The sequence below is a fragment of the Passer montanus genome, unplaced genomic scaffold (assembly GCF_014805655.1).
Source record: "Passer montanus isolate IOZ18808 unplaced genomic scaffold, ASM1480565v1 scaffold40, whole genome shotgun sequence".
NCBI classification, from domain to species: domain Eukaryota; kingdom Metazoa; phylum Chordata; class Aves; order Passeriformes; family Passeridae; genus Passer; species Passer montanus.
The window spans coordinates 1182124-1200779 of record NW_024368819.1 but is presented as its reverse complement, the minus strand read 5'-3'; the positions used below and the strand labels follow the sequence as shown (position 1 = coordinate 1200779).

Below are 18656 nucleotides of genomic sequence, written 5' to 3'. Positions count from 1 at the left end.
TACTAGCTAGCCGTTATTTTGAAATTCCTTTAATTTATTTCTAAGTGCATAAAAGCTGCTGTAACAAAGTGCCATGAAAGAAAGGTAATACAAATAAAACACTATTTAATGTGCCATTTCTACTCATTCAGGTCTGATTCAGTTTTAAAACATTAACTTTCAGGGCTAGAAAAACTAGCACAAGAGTGTCCAATGACAATTAAAAAGTGGGCTTTTAACATTAAAACCAAACCCCAAACAAGATCCCTGGCTTGTTTAGCTCCTCTGAGCCAACCGTAGCACTGAGGGCCCCCAGCCTGGGACATCCTGCCCCTCTGGGTTTCCCTGACTGAAGGAACTGGCCTGCCTACAGGGTGATCTGTAAAAACACCACTAATTAACTCCAACTCTTATCCTGGAAAGTGGTGACAAGGCCCTGGGCAGGCACTCAGGTGCACAGGGACCAGCCTGAGCTCTCCTGCCTCTGCACCAACTACACCCAGCCAGGAGGCAGCCCAGGGATGCCACGTTGATAAATCCTACTGAACCTTACCAAGAAAGCTGTGGGAACACTCTAACAAGCCAAGTCTGCCTCTTGTACCCTGTAACTCCTCAGCACTGCCCTGCACATGACCACACAGATCTCCAAGTGTTTCCAAAGCCATTTGCCTGTCTCGTAGGAGCCCAAGCAAAGGCATCCAGTACCTTTAAGTTATTCTCATGTGACTCAACAACTTTCACACAGTATTGTGGCTGTACACAATGCTAAAATGTAACTCCTGAAGCAAGTTTTTGCATAAGTTAAGAAAAACATGTTACTCTTTCCAAGTAACCTTCCATGAACTTTTTTCCTCCTACACCTGACCCAGAGCCTGGGTGAAGGTTTTAAATAGGTTAAAAAAAAAAAGCCCTGACAAAATTATTTCATGTTTCATCTACACCCTGTAAAGGAAGAAACAAAAATCACCGTCCTTGTGAACAGAAAAATACACAGGCTTTTTCTTTTTTGAGACTTATTTCCCTGCTAGAGGCTAACTTGTTGCTGCATAAGGGTCTCATACTTTCACTGAACACTTTCAGTTGTTTTTCTGTAAATGTGTCTGAAATAATCAATTCAGCTTCATATTCAGGCAGCAGGCATAATAAACACATCAGCATATTATTTCAAATAAATACATGTTCAAAGTGAAAGTAAACAGCATGGATGAGCTCCCAGGACCAGCAACGAGCACAGAACTTTGAAATTTGGTATATCCAAATTTAAGCACATTGATCTGCTCCCTCTCTTCCTACACAACAGCCATCAGTAGTATCCCTAATGGAAAACCTTTTTCTACCTGTTGTATAGCCAGAAAAACAGCAACAACAAAACCAAAACTCCCTGAGAGCAGACCCTGAAGAAAGAAAAAAATTCAGTCCGGGGAGTTGAAGTGATGTGCCATACATTGCCTTTCATCAACTGTAATTAATTGAAAATAGTATGAAAACTTCCCTAATGTCAGCATGTATAATTGTTAACAATTGCTATTAGAAGATGAAAAGAAATGCTGTGTCAGGCTGTAATATCCCAAGAGTTCATGTGTATCATCTGCATATATAATGTGAACTCACTGTGCCAGACCTTTTCAGCTCTGCAAAAGTACTGCTGGGCTAAAAATAACTCCGGCTCGTAAAAAGTTCGATGTTTTGGTGTAGATATGACAGCAGTACAAAATTGCTACTCAGCTCCAGATTGCCTCAGCAAAAACGACAAATGTGTTCAGATAAACTGTGGAGACCAACAAACAACCACCCTCAAAGGCTGTGTTGCGCTTTCAGACAAAAAAAATTCAGGTTAAAACTTGGTTCTTCCTGCTTCTGTCCCGCAGCTGTCCATCAAAACCAGCTTTCTCCCTGCGGTCTATCAAATATTTCCCTCACAAATCAATTTTACACATGATCAGCCCATACCCCTACTGAGCTGAACCTCCCCGTTAATTAAGTGAAGAAATTACCATATATATTATATTAATGCAAACATCATTCAGCTAGTAATTCACGGCTGATCTGGATAATGGAAAGGTTGAACACCCATTAACCCAAGCCAACAAAATGGGTTGGCTGAGAAATTCTAGCAGGTCTCATGTGACTCTTCCCTCTAACTGCAGCTCTGCGGTATCTGCTATTGTAATAATTAAAATCCTCCCGGTAGATCAATACTGGAATCTCTTTATGGGAAGTGCCCTGATGGAAATGTCTCAAGGAAGCTGGGGCTGTGGAAGTCTGAAAAATTCATTTTTTTTTATCTGACAATTATCACCACACTGCAGACTAATTCAACAGTGCACCCCTCTCACTCTGCTTTGAATGCACTGGAGATTGACATCTAAAAAACCCTAACATCTCATTTTAACAAATAAAGGCACTATTTCCACATACAGTTTGGAATTATCAGCAATCATGAAACCAGACAAAAAATTAATATACATTAAGCACTTCATCTTCTGATGGCTTCCTCTGAGTCTCAGCTATCGCAGCCTTCTCCTCATTTCCTCTCTTTGTATCTTCCTGTATTGATCTCTGCCTTTTCATCTCTTGAAAAAAGGGAAAAGACATGTAAAATTATTATAAAGCTTGATATTTATGTATTGAAATGTGGACTTACATTATCGGGTTTTCATATATTTATTGTTAAATATTATTAAATCATAAGATGGGAAAACAGGTTTTGTATTTTCTCCTACCTGGTCTGCTCTCCACGTATTGACTGAAAGACTGGAGCTGAGTTTTCCTGACGGTCGAGTCCTTGCTGAACACAACAGGATTTCTAAACCGTTCTGCTGCTTTTTGTGATCGCTCAGCACGATGTTCCTCTGTTCCATTCTGCTGGGAAAAAACCAGACACACAACAGTTTCTTTTGTTTACAAGCGGGAAGACATTAATTTGAAAGGTACGTTTTTGTGAGGGGACAGGACACAGATTTTACAAAGTGGATTTCACAACTCGGGCCGTGGTTTATATTGGATGGAAGACTCAGCTGCGGGGAAAGAAGTAGAACAGTGATTAACTTTTTTTTTGTTTGTTTGTTTAATATGTGGTGGCAATGACTGGCTTTTTGCTCTGTGGGCACCCTCCTGCAGAACTCTCTACTTCTCTACCAAGCAGACCTCTTCACTGTGACGGGCATTTGCCAGCGATGCCCATTTTAAACAAAAACTCGCTCCTTTGCACCTTTGCTGTGCCAAGCCCTGCGTGTGCTGCTGCCAAGTCGCGGCGTCTCTGCCCCTGAACACGATCTGTATCATTTTAAATCGTGTTGCCTTTAGCCTCTCTCCCTGCCCGGTACAGAAATCTGTTGTTTTCCGTAGTCCCATAGACTTGTATGACAAGAAGAACTAGTTTCTAATTTTATGCCCATTGAGATAAACCACTAATGCTGGATGAAGTCTAAAAGGTAGGATTATAATGCTACCCCACTGAACTGCATTTCATCAGCTATAACTTTCCAAAGCCAGATTTGTAAGTAAGCCCTTTACAGCTAAGGAAACTACAATTATCTTTTCCAGGGCTTCCTATGTTAATACTGGTAACAAATTCAAATGATTCTATCAACACAAAATATCCCAGAAGACTGAACCACTGTGGTGTGTGGAAGCTGCAGATACCGAGGTGCTGTGTACCAAACAAATATTTCATTTTATACCTAATCTTTTATTATTTTTATTAAGTGTTTTGAAAGTAAATAGGGAAAGGCTAAGATGCATGACTAATAGCTAAGCCTGCTGAATGCTGAAACTGGTTATCAAAAGCTACCAAGACTTTGCCCTTCCTCTGCATTGAGACAATCGGTAATGAGGGAGTTCTCCAACGGCCTATTCTCTCGCCTCAAGGAGGCCGGGGATACACAATCCCCAAGGGAAGGTAACAGTTTATCCTTTTCCACAAACACAGAATGCCTCATTTAGAAACCTGTAAACTGCATTTTATTAAAAAACAAATCCACCTCAATGCCAAGAGCTCCACGAGAACAGATGGACACCATATATTCCTTATAACGCCGCCTTTCAACTCTTCCTTAGAAAAGACACACGCAGAGATAAACTGTTAAGTTGCACCTTTTTGCGGGAGAACCTTAGAAAAATAATCAACTCCTTCACAAATGCTTTTTATAGAGAAATACAATTTTTGTCAGGTTAGATGACACCAAATTACCCTCAGAGGCAGCCTCTGTGTCATTTCACAGAATTAAGGCTTAAACAAGTAATGCTTATACCTTTGGATGACTTTTCAGCTGCACTAGTCAGGTGGTTATAAGATTTTGGTTAAATAAAAGGTGGTTTCTTGTTATTAGTATAATAACCATCTGACAGTCTAAACTAGAGTCTTTACCAAAATAAACAAACATGGCTAATTTTTTAGGCCTGGCAACATGCTAAAATATCAGTGTGATTAGCTAGTAAATCCCATTTTAAGAAACCTTTTTATGACTGGGGACTTCTGCCACTTTACAAATGTATTCCTCTAAGCCCACTAATTCAGTTAGCCTTTTCAATCCATTGTATTATTCTTGGGCCAGCTTCATTTTGCATTAAATCCACTGCAGAAAGCTAAATTGAACGCAAAAATCAGACTTGATCCAGGCTTCCTTTTGTTCAAAGATAGAGACCGAAAGTCCTCTGCTGCTGCCACACACTTTCATCACCAATTTATAGGAACCGACAGTGTAAGGGAAAAGCAATGAAAGTCATTGTTTTGGGACTTCAAAGCATCTCTGTATCTGGGGAAGGAAATCCTTTCAGTCAGCAGCGCTCTCCCCACAGACTGCAGGTGGGTGAAAAGTTATACCCAACTGGAAGTGCCCCAGAGCCATAGGGGTATTAATGACATACAGGGACTATTTTTTAAAAATAGAATAGCGAGAACAAAAGGGGTCTAATTAAGAAAATGAAATGGAAAATTGATTGGTGGGCACTTTATGCTGAAGTGGTGAACATTAAGAATAGGCAAAGTGCCCATATACACCACATGCTCATGTCTGTTTTTCTCAGAAGCACTCATTGAGCACCCAGAGTATGTAAGCCTTTAAAGTGTACCACAGTTTAATTTTAATGTAGGAAAAACAGAGGACCAGGACTGGGAGGGAAGCAAATCTCTTAAGAGTCCAACCCCACTCCCATTCAGGTCAGGTAGTCCAGCTGCTGATTGCACCAGCAGCAGGATGGAGCCCGTGCTGCATTTCTGATATCAGTAACAACCTGAGCAGGCAGAACGGAGAGAGCTTCGTATAGCTGTTAGTGTTCTGCCAATGACAAGTATCAAGATTAAGGGGGAAAAAAAAAAGAAAATGTGTTGATCAATCAACAGGAAAAAACTCAGTGCACTGCAAACCTAACTGCACTGCCATGAAGATTTTCTGTGCTTCTGACTCTGAAAGATTTAGTAGGAAATTATTTTCGTCCTCACAAAATACAAACCCTTGATCATAACACACAGGTACCAAAAACAAAAGCATTAAGCAAAACTTACCTTAATGTCTTGCTCTGAGCTATCTGTTACAGTTTTCTGAGCAGCACTGGAGAGTGAATTTGCCACCTGTGGCTGAGCTTCTAGGAGCTTCTTCAGCTTCAAATCCACCAACTTACTGTTTTGTTCTGCTAAATATGCAAATACCACATACAACAGAGTGAGATGCATTTCAATGCAGACTCACTACGACAACGTAGCAATTTAAAAGGTAGATTTAATTCACTTTGCTATCATTTTGAAGTTTAAAAAAATAGAAGGGATTTGTTTTGTGATTGGGATTGGTGCAGGTTTGTGCAACATACATAGATTTTTTCTTGGAAAACATACATGACACTCAGCTGAACAAGTAAACATGCTTGCAGACAGCAGATGAAAAACACAGAAAGTAGTTAATGTTTAAAGTTACTCCCAATGGGTACATACCTATACTTTGGTATAAAAACACACTTAAAAAGCCATTTATTTAAAGATGACAATTTATCATAGAACTTACATACTGATAACCCCTCAAGTTTATGAACTACTAATTCATCCTGAGGCTTCTCGGCATAGCTACTCATAAAATTTCAGTATCAAGAAGACTATTTTCTAGTAATAATTTACTATGATTCATAGAATATGTTGAAACTAGGAGTCATAAAATGCTTCAGAACTGCACCAAAGGGACAGACTCAAAGTCTGCTGAAGCCCTCAATTTTTTTAATCAATTTTAGCAACTTGGATCAGAGCCCAAATAAATAGCAGTTGAGAACTTTACCTCCCACTAATACTCATTCTGTATGTGAATGTTGACTGTCTGAATTTGTAACACACCTACACATGGAGTTATCTACACACACACACATGTAAGGAGGAGGAAGGTGCTAACAGCAAGCTACAGCACAATCTGTGGAGCTGTCCCTGGGCAGGGAAGCAGAGGAGCACTGGAACAGAAGCCCCCAGACACACACTGTACATGCAGCCCCATGGGAAGAATCACCCCTGCACTGGAGCCAGCAGAGCATCACCTGCACAGGGGATGCACTTACACCTGGGCCTTGGGCCACAGGCAGAGGAAAGAGCAGTTCTGTGTTTTCCCACATGCACAACCTGAGTTTTTCACTGCAGGGTGGTGACTTCTGCTGGTGTGGAAAGTGGAGTCATGACTGTTTAGCCACACAGCTCCTTCCAAGGTTTGGAGTGCTCCAATGCATATTAGCCAAAACATTTTTGGCTTGTGGGCAGTCAAATGCTGCCTGTCTCCAGCAGCAATGGGCTTGGCTGGATTATGAAAAAGGATAGTTTCCCTTTCCTCTGGCACACCCAGTCAGGGTGTCCTTAATTGAGGCTCGCATGTAAGTACATGCACGTTCTTGTGGGTTTATCCATAAACATCATGTAATAACCATGATATAAGAGGCTCACAACACGTAGGAACACAGACAAATACAGACAGAAGCAGTACTTAAAACCAAGAAGGAGTAAAACCAAGTTTTGTCTTCTTGAGAGAGATAAGAGGGGCTAAGATTCAGCAGGGGACTAATTAAGATGGTCCACAATGATCCCAAATCTGAAATGACACTTAACAGTTATACTTTTAGGTGTTCCCAGGAGATTCAGCCTATACTTGGTATGACTGGCAGATATAAACCAAAATCCATGTAGTCTGATGTCTACCACAGCACTAGCCTGCTTTCTGTATTACTGCCCATCTTCCTTCTTACTTGTCTGTACCTCTGGCTACCGTGCAGACTGAACTGCAAAATGATGTCCCAGGTCTTTTCCAGGATGTCTGCACATGGTGGAGAACTGGGCAGTGGGTTCGTATCCCTGAAAAGGTACCTCTTAGAAAAAAAGGCACACAGAAATAAATGCTGATGGGTCACTGGATAATGGGACCGGAATATTCACTTATTCAGCTTCTCTTCCTTCTAAAATTAACCAGTTTTTATTGGAAAATTATTTGACAGGATTCTGATTTAAGTAAGCTAAATTCAAGTGCTGGAAACACAAAAAATATTTTTTCTTATGTGTCTGAAAATCCTCAAATAGAAAAAAATAAAGGACATCACTCAAATCTTTTGCATGCGAACAAGATTACAAAGTGCTATATACACACCGCTGTTTGTTTAATTTACAAATTAAAAAACACTAAATATGGTTCTGATTTAACATATTATGGACTACACATTTGGATCTAGCTGGCATGGGCAGGATCAAGCCAGAGAATGCTGAAGATATTCTCTCTCCTGTACTGCCTGTTTCAAGACACAGTCCTGTGCTGGCCAAGTCACTCCAGGCCTGAGCTAACTGCAGGATTCCAACATATTCAGCACCACATTTATCACTTAAACTCTGGCTGGGCTTGAAGATTTTTGAAAGGGGGGAATAACACTCCTGTGATTTCAGATGTTTATAAACCCCCTGTTATTTGAGCACTGTTAAGTAAATAGGACTGCTTCTGCTCATATTTATACCTCCATGCCCCCCAATGGGGCAACAAGGTGTGAACACAAGAACCGGTCCTCAGAAGGAACCGGCGAGACACCAAGTCTATATGAACACAAAAAGACACATTTGCTCCTCTCCCCTAAGCAGATGGGCCAGGATGGCAGTGCAGAGTGGCAGCTGTAGTCACCCACACAATTGCTCATCCCTCTGCCTACGTGGCACAACCCTGGCAGGGTGCTTTCAGGGGGCTCTGCTTCACCAACGTGGCCTAGGGCCCCCTTCCCCATCAAAAGAGCAAGAGACATTTAAATCTGACATTGTTGGAAATAATGATTTAGTTAATTTTAAATTTCAACAAACATGAATGCAGGATATTAAACATTAGGGTTTAGAGACCTGAAAAGGCACACAGGAATAAAGCTGACAGAGAGACAAGCAGCACATCAGTATTTATATGATGATGGAGTGTTAGTCATGCAAAATACACAAAATAGCGATTATTTAAATTACCCATTGAATCAAGGTCATTTTCTAGGTTAGTAAGTTCATCTCCACCTCCAGTAACAGAGCATTCAGGAGCCTCCTCATTAGTATCTATCTCAATATTATCATCATCCTCATCCTCATCTGTAGGAACACACAGCATTAAGGTTAGTATTTTCATATGTACATGCAACACTTCACTCAAAAAAAAATGAATGCTTTAGGGAACAAGCTGAGTTATGATAAAAATGCAAATAATTAAATAAGTCTGGAAGGAGACTTCAGTTTGTCCACTTCTGCATGTGTCTTTAAACTGAGGCAATTCATTAAACATATGGGGGTCTCTGCTGGAAACTCCTGCTCCAATAAAGGCAGAGTGTGGCCTCAGCAGTGGCTGCTCCCTGCGCTGAACCTCTGGGTAACTGGAATCAAAACGGTTTCCCCCGGGCTCCCAGTTCTCCACATTGCAGGATGGGTGCCAAAGCTGCCATGTGGCAGGTTCAGATGGGTCTGGGCAGCAGAAGGATCTTGAGCTCCCGTTTCCTCAGAAAGGCTCCAGGTACTGATTTCCCAGCTTGGTGAGGCCAGCTGCTCCTCACCTTGTACAGTACATCCCAGAGCAGTGATCACTGCACCTTGCCTAGGTTTTAATGTCTCCTTCTGGTACTAGGAGGAATGCTACCACCTGGAACATCTCAGTAAGCAACTCTGTCAGGTGCAGTGAGAGCACACTCATGCATTGCTGCTTTCCCAAAACCACAGGATGGGCCAGGCTGGAAGGGACTACCTTGGGTCATCTGCTCCAACCTCCCTGCTCAGGCAGGGCCATCCCAGAGCACATGGCACACGAGGGTGTCCAGATGGTTCTTGAATATCCCCAGAGAGGGAGATTCCACCACCTCTCTGGGCAATCTGTCCCAGTGCTCGGGCACTGCACAGGGAAGTTCTTCCTCATGCTCAAGTGGAGCTTCCTGAGCCTCAGCTCCTGCCCCATTGTCCCACTGCCTCTTGTCCCATTCCCAGCCCTGCTGAGCAGAGCCTGGTCCAGGCTCTGGCCCCTCCCTGCAGGCTCTGCAGACATTGGTGAGGCTCCTCTCAGTGTCTCTTCTCCAGGCTGAGCAGGCCCAGCTCCCCCAGCCTCTCCTCAGAGCTGAGGTGCTCCAGTCCCTTCATCATCTTTGTTCCCCTCTGCTGGACCCTCTCCAGGAGCTCCACGTGTCCTGAAGATCCCAGGAGTGGGCACAGCACTCCAGACTGGCCTCCCCAGGGCTGAGCAGAGGGGCAGGATCTCCTCCCTGACCTGCTGGCAGTGCAGCTCCCAATGCAGCCCAGGCTCCCCTTGGCCTCCTTGTCCCCCAGGGCACGGCTGGCCCATGGACAGCTCCAGCTCCTTCTGTGCAGAGCTGCTGCCCAGCAGCTCACCCCAGCCTGTGCTGGTGCCTGGGGTTGTTCCTCCCCAGGGGCAGGGCCCTGCACTTGCCCCTGTTGAGTTCCAGGAGGTTTTCCCTGCCCATCTCTCCAGGCTGTCGAGGTCCCTCTGAAGGGCTCAGAGCCCTCTGGGGTATCAGCCACTGCTCCCCCCTTCCTGGCACCAGTGAACTTGCTGAGCAGGCATCTGCCCCTTCATCCAAGTCATTGATGAATAAGTTAAAAGTGCTTTACTGCACTACTTTTCATCAGCATTGTTTGTAACCTACACACATTTTAAATAAAATAACAATTGTAATTATATTTTTATAGGATCTTTCTACCAAGTTTCTCAGAGCAGCTTATGAATATAACACATAAATGAGCCCCATAATGTTTTATGAAGTAGGCGATTATTATAATTACAATTATGATGATGATGTAGGTAAATTATGGCACAGAAAGAGTAAGTAACCTGAAGAAGATCAAATAGCAAGTTCTGAATTGTGAAGCAGATCCCAGAAAAAAATCCCGACTCACATTTTCAATACAAATATATAATGAAATTCAAGTCCATAAAAGCTAGATGAGTACTTTCAAAGTAAGTAGATACATTGTATTTACTCACTTTTAGATCTCATATCAAACGGTATCTACAGTTGTTCAGAATTCCACTAACATTTTTTTCCTATGTACACATGCGTGTGTGTAAAAATGATAAAAAGGGGTAGGCTTAAGTACATCTGAAGAAACAAGACAGTAACTGAAGGAACTTTAAAATATCTAAGGACAAAAAATACAAATTATATATACAGGACACAGGTGTATTCAAACATCATATAAACAAAAAGGATCCTAAAGATAGTACCATGATGCCATAATTTTGAATCCCAGAGGTTTGGACCAGGATTGGTACTGACCACTCATGGCTTAGAAACACACTCCCAGACCTGGAGCTTGCACTGTAGGCCCACACTGCTGTCATGAAGGTCATACAACTGCATCTTTACTCTATCCCTTTATTTTCACAGCACCTATAATTCCCATTTTAGGAGCTTGTTGATTTTTTATGTCTACTACTTTTTTTTAACCAGCTGCTCCCTCAATTGCCCTGTAAATAATCAACATCTTTCACTGACCTCTACTGATATAGGGTAAGGCTCTTGTTGCCACAGGCAGGAACAAAGAGGTTCCCATGCCAGTGTCCCACTTATCCAACATCAGTTGTGTGTGTGATGGAGCAGCAGCCTGTGAAGCAGGACCCCTGTGCTTCAGCTGAGCACCCATGACATCCCTGGGCTCCCCTCCATGTGTTCTCCTTGGTCTCTAGAAGACTCAGCTTTCTTCCAAGCTGCCCCAGATTGCGCCAGAGTGATGGAGAAGAACACCTCCTTGCAGCCAATCCAAGATCTGAGACCAGATCTGGGACACCACAGACTGTGCTTCAGGTGTGGAAGTGGATGGGTAGAAACATTCCCAACTCTCTGAGACACCCCCTCTGTTTCCACTTAAACTCACACAGGTGATCCTGGGATCTGGACTCCTGATGATTCAGGAAGTGCAGAGATAAGTAAAGAAAGTAGAACTGCACAGCATGATCTTCATGAAGTGGAAAAAGAACAAAAAGTAAAGGGATAAAAAGCAGACTGAGGAGAAAACAGAAAACGGTAAAGCAACAACAGCAGCAATTTTGATGGTTTTGAATTTCCTTCACTTTCCTTCAAAGCAGCTCTACTGTTTCTGATGAGGAGCTGGACTTTGCACACTGTTATAAATCCTTCATGATGGTGCTGGAGAAATTCAGTGGCACTCAGGCCATGGTACTCCCAGATACATCCTGGAATTCACAGGGGCACACTGAAAGCATGACTGGGCTACTGTGGACATTTGGAAGAGGTAGAAGGGAAGAAAGAGAGACTCTCATGGCAGAGGGAAACCAAATCCACCTTGGGCTTAGAAGCAGGCAATGACTTTTGGAATCACCCAGAGTCAGCTCACAAGGTCAGCTCACAGCTACTAGTCACCCCACCTCATGCTAGATGTGTCAAAACAATCTAAACAAGACGACAAGGTTTAAGACCCCTGCATACTAAGGGAATGCTTATATTAAATTATTTGATTTTCTTTAATTTAATATAGCAAGATGAGATCAGAGGCACTGCGTTTGACACCACCATTTTAAGAAACAAAAGAGATGGCAACGTGGAAGACACCAGTTTCTAGTATCAGATAATGACCTGACCTAGTATTTAATTTAAAGTTGGCAGACTTTGACTGAATATGATTATCAGGACAATCACACTTTATTTTTAAAAAATCAATTAAAAGCAGTAATTTGAAGTAATTTCAGAATTTTACAAGTATCTTTAAAAATCTAGATTCCTTGATTTAAATTACTCTAGGGTTTTTTTTCCGGTTCAATGTTCTTTCAGTGTATTAAAAGGGAAATGTGTTTAGGCAGCATGTTACAACAAGATTTTGCAATTATAAATGATAAAAGGAACAACATGACGAAGAGATAACAGATATCTTTGATGAAAAGAACAAATTGCTAGTGTGAAAAACTTAAAGCATTTGGTCTAGAACCAGGGCAGATATTTAGAAAATGACTGAAGGACTGAAGTACTGCTTCCTTGGAAAGTATGTAAATTTGAATCCCAGAAAAACAGTAAAGCTTTACTATGTCATGAAAGAATGAATAAAATAAAAGATAAAGGATTGAGTCAACAACTTAAAAGCACTGACCATCTCCTTCACAGCACGGATTGCAGTCTGGACTGGAGAGAGGGAAATAAGTATCTTTTGGAACTACATGGAAATGCCCGAATATTGGTGGAAAGGGACCCAGAGGCATTTTATAGCTCTTATGTCTTACTACTCAGATTAAGGTCAGGCCTAATTTGTGGTTAAACTGATATTCTCCTGACTTGGTTTAAGCTTGTCCACATGCAAAGGATTTGCAGCTGACTGCATCAATTTCTAGATTAAATGAAAAAGGAATAATTTTCATAGTGAAGCAAAAGCATTGATGGGGGCTGGATCACGTTACTGGGAGAAGCTCCACAAACAGCACTTGCTCTTCAGGAAACATATCTCCAGCCTTGAGCATTGTCTCTGGGAAATCCTTCAGGCTTGTGGATTTTGAGATATTTAGTTTATTTACTTCCAGGTACAGAGCTCTCTTTAAGGCTACAGGATGTGACAGGAGCCTGGGCACAGTAATAAAGGCAGCAAAGGCAGGGAATGGAAGAAATGCAGAGTTGAAATACTGGTTCTGTGTACAAGAAATCTGATGTCAGGACAAGAAATTACAGCAGTAACTGTCGACAGATAGAAACACTGCCTGCTAAAAATATTAAGGACCTAACACTCGCTCCATGAGTTGGAAACTAAGCATGATGAGTAAGGCTGTGCCACGACATACACTCCCTGAAGATCATTGCCTCAGAAGTGAGATCTTGAACATACCCAGTCCTCACCACCCCCGGATCCAGGCCACTTCCTCACACCGACGCCAGCTCAAATAAAGGATGGAGATGTGCCAGAGAGTAAAGAACACACACCACCCAAATGCCAGAAGAGCAGACGGGTGTTCCACTGCTCAGGGACAATTCCCAGATAATGTGTCAATTCTGTTGTCCCAGTGCTGCTAGGAGAAGGGGGGATATTTGGATCTCTATCTTGATACTGTCCCTGGATCCATCTCAAGGCATCCTCTTATCGGCCCGAAGCTAATAGGACATCTCATAAATTTGAAGCTGCCATCTCAGACCCTCTGGCAGTTGGCAGGAAGAATTTCTGCAGTATTTTCTGTCTCATATGCCAAAAAACCTATGAAAAAGACTGGATTTCATAGCTAGGGATGCTGCTTATCCAGGAAAGTTTCAACTTGCCATAGTCATTTGAGTTTCTCAGACCTTGGTTAAATAAAGCCTTTTAACAAAGAATTTTGCAGCAGTGCCAAAGCGTGAAATTCTTAATGAGCACAGAGAAACAATGAAAGAGATCATGCTTTTACCTACAGTTGTAAGGAAGAAGTTAGTCTTTAAAGACTACAGAATCCCAGAGCTGAAATGCCACTTTTTTCTGAAATAATTGAATTGAGAGTAAAATTATTTGGTACATTCCCTTTTTGTAAATCAAAAAGTAATTGCAATCAATGCAGAAGAAGAGATTAATGATGTATAATCGACAAGAGAGCTCAGAAAACACAAGATAATAAGCTTGTCTTGGGTATTGTGTAGGGAATACAGGATTCTACACAATAAAAATGTGAATGCAGTTAGGGGAAGTATTCAAAGTCCAGTACTAATAAAGAGACTGTCTATTAAATCCTAATTTTTGGTGGAAATTGAAAAATCAAAAAGACTAAACCCAGAAATAATTCCAATTAATTTGGTCTGTAAAGTGTTGGTGCCATTTCACAGAACGACTACATTTTAGAAAAATTAATTTCTTTAGGGGAAATTTGGTGTAGCTCCTGAAAATACTAGTGGTGTGGTAGAATTATGTGGAAGAAGTGCCATAAGAAAAACTCTTTGAGAAAGTGGAAGCAGGAGAAAATGCTATAAAACGCACACTGACACGAAAAGAGCAAAGAGGGATACAACAAGACAGGGAATGAAAACTTTATGTCCAAGAGAAGTTCAAAAAGACTGGCCAAACTATTGCATGAACAAAAAAAATTGAAGTAGGAAGTATAAATCAATTCAAAAGTAGAAAGCTGGGAAATTTTTGTGCTGGATAAAACCCAATAGGTAGAGTGGTGATTGCTTTATAAATGAGTTGTCATCAGTGCTGATACTGTCTGCTCTTTTAGTAACACTAAACTCTGGGTGCATATGCAATCTCCTCCTACAAATACAGTTTTCTTTTAATATATACGCACTGCTATCTCTCTGACTGCTTACAAATTGCAAGAAGGGCAGGAAGAGAAATGGCAAAATACAGAGGAAAATATGAACAGGATGACCACATCCCAGCAAGCAGCATGCTGGGATATTTAGCAACTCTACAACTGAGTCACTGCAACAAAACAGGGTCACTGTTATCCAGCTGAGCACGCAGGACAGAACCAGACAAAGACCTTACTTTGAGAGAAGGTATGGCAGGAACAGCTATGCACAGGCATGATGACACAGGGAGAAGGAAGTAATGAAATAATGTAGGATGGGGAATCATGAACTGTGAAGAGGGATGAGGAACACCCTGGCCTAGGCAATACCCAAGTCCTGTGTCATTTGGCTTAGCCTGTCTTACTGCCATCAAGGATATAATTTCTCTACTTGTCACAAAAGAGAGTTATGTTGGCAAGCTTGGTTTACTGGGAACAGAGAGCAAAACTGAAGACCAGACTCAAAGGGAGATGTACATCTCACTGCGTTCTCTTTGGTGTTAAATGGAACAGAAGTGTAGGGCTTAGGGTGCAGTAAGACTGTATTTAAATATTTAGGCATACAAAATACACAGTAGAGAAGAAATATTTTTGTTGAATCTACATGCATTGTCAGTACCAAGCTGGATTTTCCTTACACTTTGGCTTATGATGACGAGTTAGTTTGAGAAACACTATTTCCTTTAGAATATGTAGAAGACATTAAAGGAGCAAGAAGCCTGCACTGAAACGTGTGCTCAGTACGTTTGAGCACACCATTTGAGTTTGAGTGACACTACATTACTCCAGCTCATAGCAATGGCAGGTATATGAATTTTAATGCTATTTCAAAATCAGCTTAATAACATTATAGCAATATTACAACTCAAAACCTGTAAAAGCAAGTGGTCTGTCAAAAGACTGCCATTTAAAGTCAAAAGATTGTTGCCCCTACCTCCCACAGACCACCTTTAAAATTCTCTTCTTTTGAACACATTTAATATAAAACAACATTTCTGAAATATTTCAAATGTTTTTTCCCCAAAATTATGTCCATGTTCCTATATAAAAATATATATTGAAGGGAACCAACAACCATGAAATTCTAAGAAACTGTGAGTAATGAGAAATCTGTAAATAAAGGGCCAACATGAGCTACTCATTCACACAACTTATTTTTTTTCAATCACATGCATACTTTTCTTTTAACTGTTGGAAATTAGGTGACACAACGTGGATTTAGGAAACACACCTACAGCCAGGTCTTCTGATACCTTCACCCGATGAGCAACAACGTTTTGAAGTGCGAATAAAAGTGACACCCAAAAAGGTCTCTGGTTTCTAGGTTGCCATAGGAATAAGATACAAGGTTCCTCAGCTCACCTCCAGATGCCTTTGACCTTTCTTTCAACTTTTCTGCAGCCATTTCAGTGTAGCTGGGAAGTTCTGACATCTTCACTCCAGATCGAGCTTCTGCTATTAGCTGACGAGCTCTCTCTCTCAGCTGCCGACGCCGCTCTTCATCTTGCTGCTAAGATATATTGAACAGTTGCCAACTCAGTAATTGACAGAAATGCAATTTCATTCTCAATCTGATCATCATGATAGGAACTGGTTTACAGCATGGTGCTTGGCCCACATTATAAATAGGACGCTCGATATCAGTTGGGTGTCACACCACAATTTTTAAAGACATCCATGCGTCAGATTATTTTTTTAGAGCATTCCCCAAATTATTACTGCATTAGAAACCCGATGATTTGCAATGTAAAGCTTTTAGAAATTATGTTCTATAAAAACACCTTGATGAAAATTTGCAGACACTTTAGTCTCAAAGTAATCACACCCAATGAGTGATTTGAGTGAAGATTTACTGTGGTTATAAAATGGTTTTACTAAATTGAATTACTCATTTGAGTAGTATTCTGTCACAAAACTGAACTGAGAAGCCAGATACTGCTCTTGGTTACTCCAAGCACCAAGCTGACTTCAAACTATAAAGTGGCATCAAATCTGAGGCATGTTCTTTGACTTCAATAGGTATTTTTCTTTAAAAAAACCCCAAAAAACCTAATAAAAATTACTGAAAGAACAATAGATGCTCTCAGAGCAGAAAAGACTTTGCATCCCTTTAAAACATCCTACTAGTGGGGCTTTGGTCAATAATTAAGGGAATCATACTGGAACCATGCCAGGTAGTGCTGTCTCACTAAAACTCATAAATTAGAAGCGTGATAATATTTCAGTTAAATAAATAAACAAAGTTCTGCAGCACGAAATTTTGTAAAAGGCTAACCCACCACGATAAAAAAAACTTCAGAAAAAGATCTGTTTAAACGTATCTATAAGACTTGACCGTCTCCATAAGAGAAACTATTTCAGTTTTCACCATAAGCATGGGATTTTGCTAAGTTAGGACTGTTCTTCCCCTCCCCTGAATATCAGAAACGCTCATACAGTGCAAAGAAGTCAGTGCTTGGCTTAAATCGAACCTGCCAATAAGTTTATGTATTATTGACATAATGACCTGGATAAATCCCAGGTACAGGCTGTTGACCTGAACTAAGTGGAATATAACAAACTGCCTAATTTTGGAGAGCCATTCTGGCAGCCTTCCCACCAACCCAGAAACTTGAGCATCCCACACCTGCAGAGGCTGGTGAGAGCTGTTGCTAAGTGCTATTTAGTTTAAGCAATCATTAATAAAACAAGTGCAAAATACTAATTAGGTACATTTTATCCATTTCCATGTAAATTGTTTGTTTGTAGCTATTTACTCAGCATTGTTCTCGGCACAATAGAAAAAATGCAAATGACTGAATCAGAATGCAGCCCTAATGGGACTTTCTGTTTATAACCATTAGCCCAGAGGTGTGCTGTAATTCAATCCTCCAGCAGAAAGATTTAGCCTCATTAACAGCTTGCATGGGCAGGTTACAACTCATAAAACCCTACAGTAAACAAAGTATATGGACACAGCACAATATCTCGCCTCTGAGTGACAGAGTCCCGATTCCCTATCAGATTGCCTTGATTTACTTTTCTCCTAATGTCCTCCCCGGGAAAGACAATTCTGCCTGGGCCCTGCGAGGCAGCGGGATGGCACATGGGCTTTGTTTGCTTTCTCACCCTTTAACTTCCCAGAAGGCACAGAGCAACAGTTCTATCAAAAATTTATTTGGTAAAGTACACATTAGAAAGACAACTGGAAAGCTTCTCCTCTCCCCCTCCTCCTATGCACTATAATAGATCAATTTAATTTAATTTCTAGCCAGCCAACTGACACAGCAAACGGTTTTATTTCGACCCACAGTATTTGGTAACATTAATTACATTGAATTTTACTTGACATAAAACTGCGCAAATCTCTAATATTCCTAATTCCTTGGATATAGGAACTTAAATGACTTCTAAGAACGAATGTACAAAACTAAGATTCCCACATGATTTAACGTCAAACAATTTAATCTACTTCAGCACACGTAATTTAAAATAGGGCCAGTTACGTGTTTGTGACAAAAATACCCTAAACGGAGCAGGCTGATTTCTCCTTCTTTCCTCCCCTCCTCCTGAAAGCGAACTTGCATCCTGAATTATTAGCATAGTCATTAACATCCCGGGGATCTCCAAGCAAACACAGATTATGGTGGCTTGTGTTTGTGCTGATTAAGCCAATCATCACCAGCGGATAAGGGAAAAACCAGCCTAGTTCTTGCTTAAATTCAATTCAGGTATTTGAACCCTCCATTACTGAGCTTGGCAGAAGAAACACTGGTAAGAATGGGCAATGAAACTGAGAGCAGAAAAAGTAGACAGTAAGTTTTGAGGTACAGAAAAATAGTTAAACAGCATATCAAGCTAGAATTTGGAAAGGAAAGGACTTGAGAGAGGTACAGAAGCACAAACAAAAATTAAAAAAAAAAACAACACAGGAGATATGAAAAGAAGCACTGCATCAATAAAGGACCAAGCAAACAC

General features: G+C 41.1%; 1 protein-coding gene across 12 annotated transcripts in view; it reads right to left on the bottom strand.

The window, feature by feature from the left end:
- Positions 1 to 18656, bottom strand: part of EHBP1 (EH domain binding protein 1) — a 206896-nt gene that overhangs the window by 36900 nt on the left and 151340 nt on the right. For 3 of the 12 annotated variants that reach the window (XM_039718885.1, XM_039718892.1, XM_039718888.1), the window contains 5 exons: positions 16062 to 16209; positions 8426 to 8542; positions 5486 to 5613; positions 2703 to 2844; positions 2446 to 2552 (listed from right to left, as the gene is read on the bottom strand). In XM_039718885.1, coding sequence (XP_039574819.1) covers positions 2446 to 2552; positions 2703 to 2844; positions 5486 to 5613; positions 8426 to 8542; positions 16062 to 16209 — 642 coding nt within the window. The remainder of the gene's footprint in view (positions 1 to 2445; positions 2553 to 2702; positions 2845 to 5485; positions 5614 to 8425; positions 8543 to 16061; positions 16210 to 18656) is intronic. The other 9 variants (XM_039718897.1, XM_039718886.1, XM_039718891.1 and 6 more) reach the window with 7 other exon arrangements.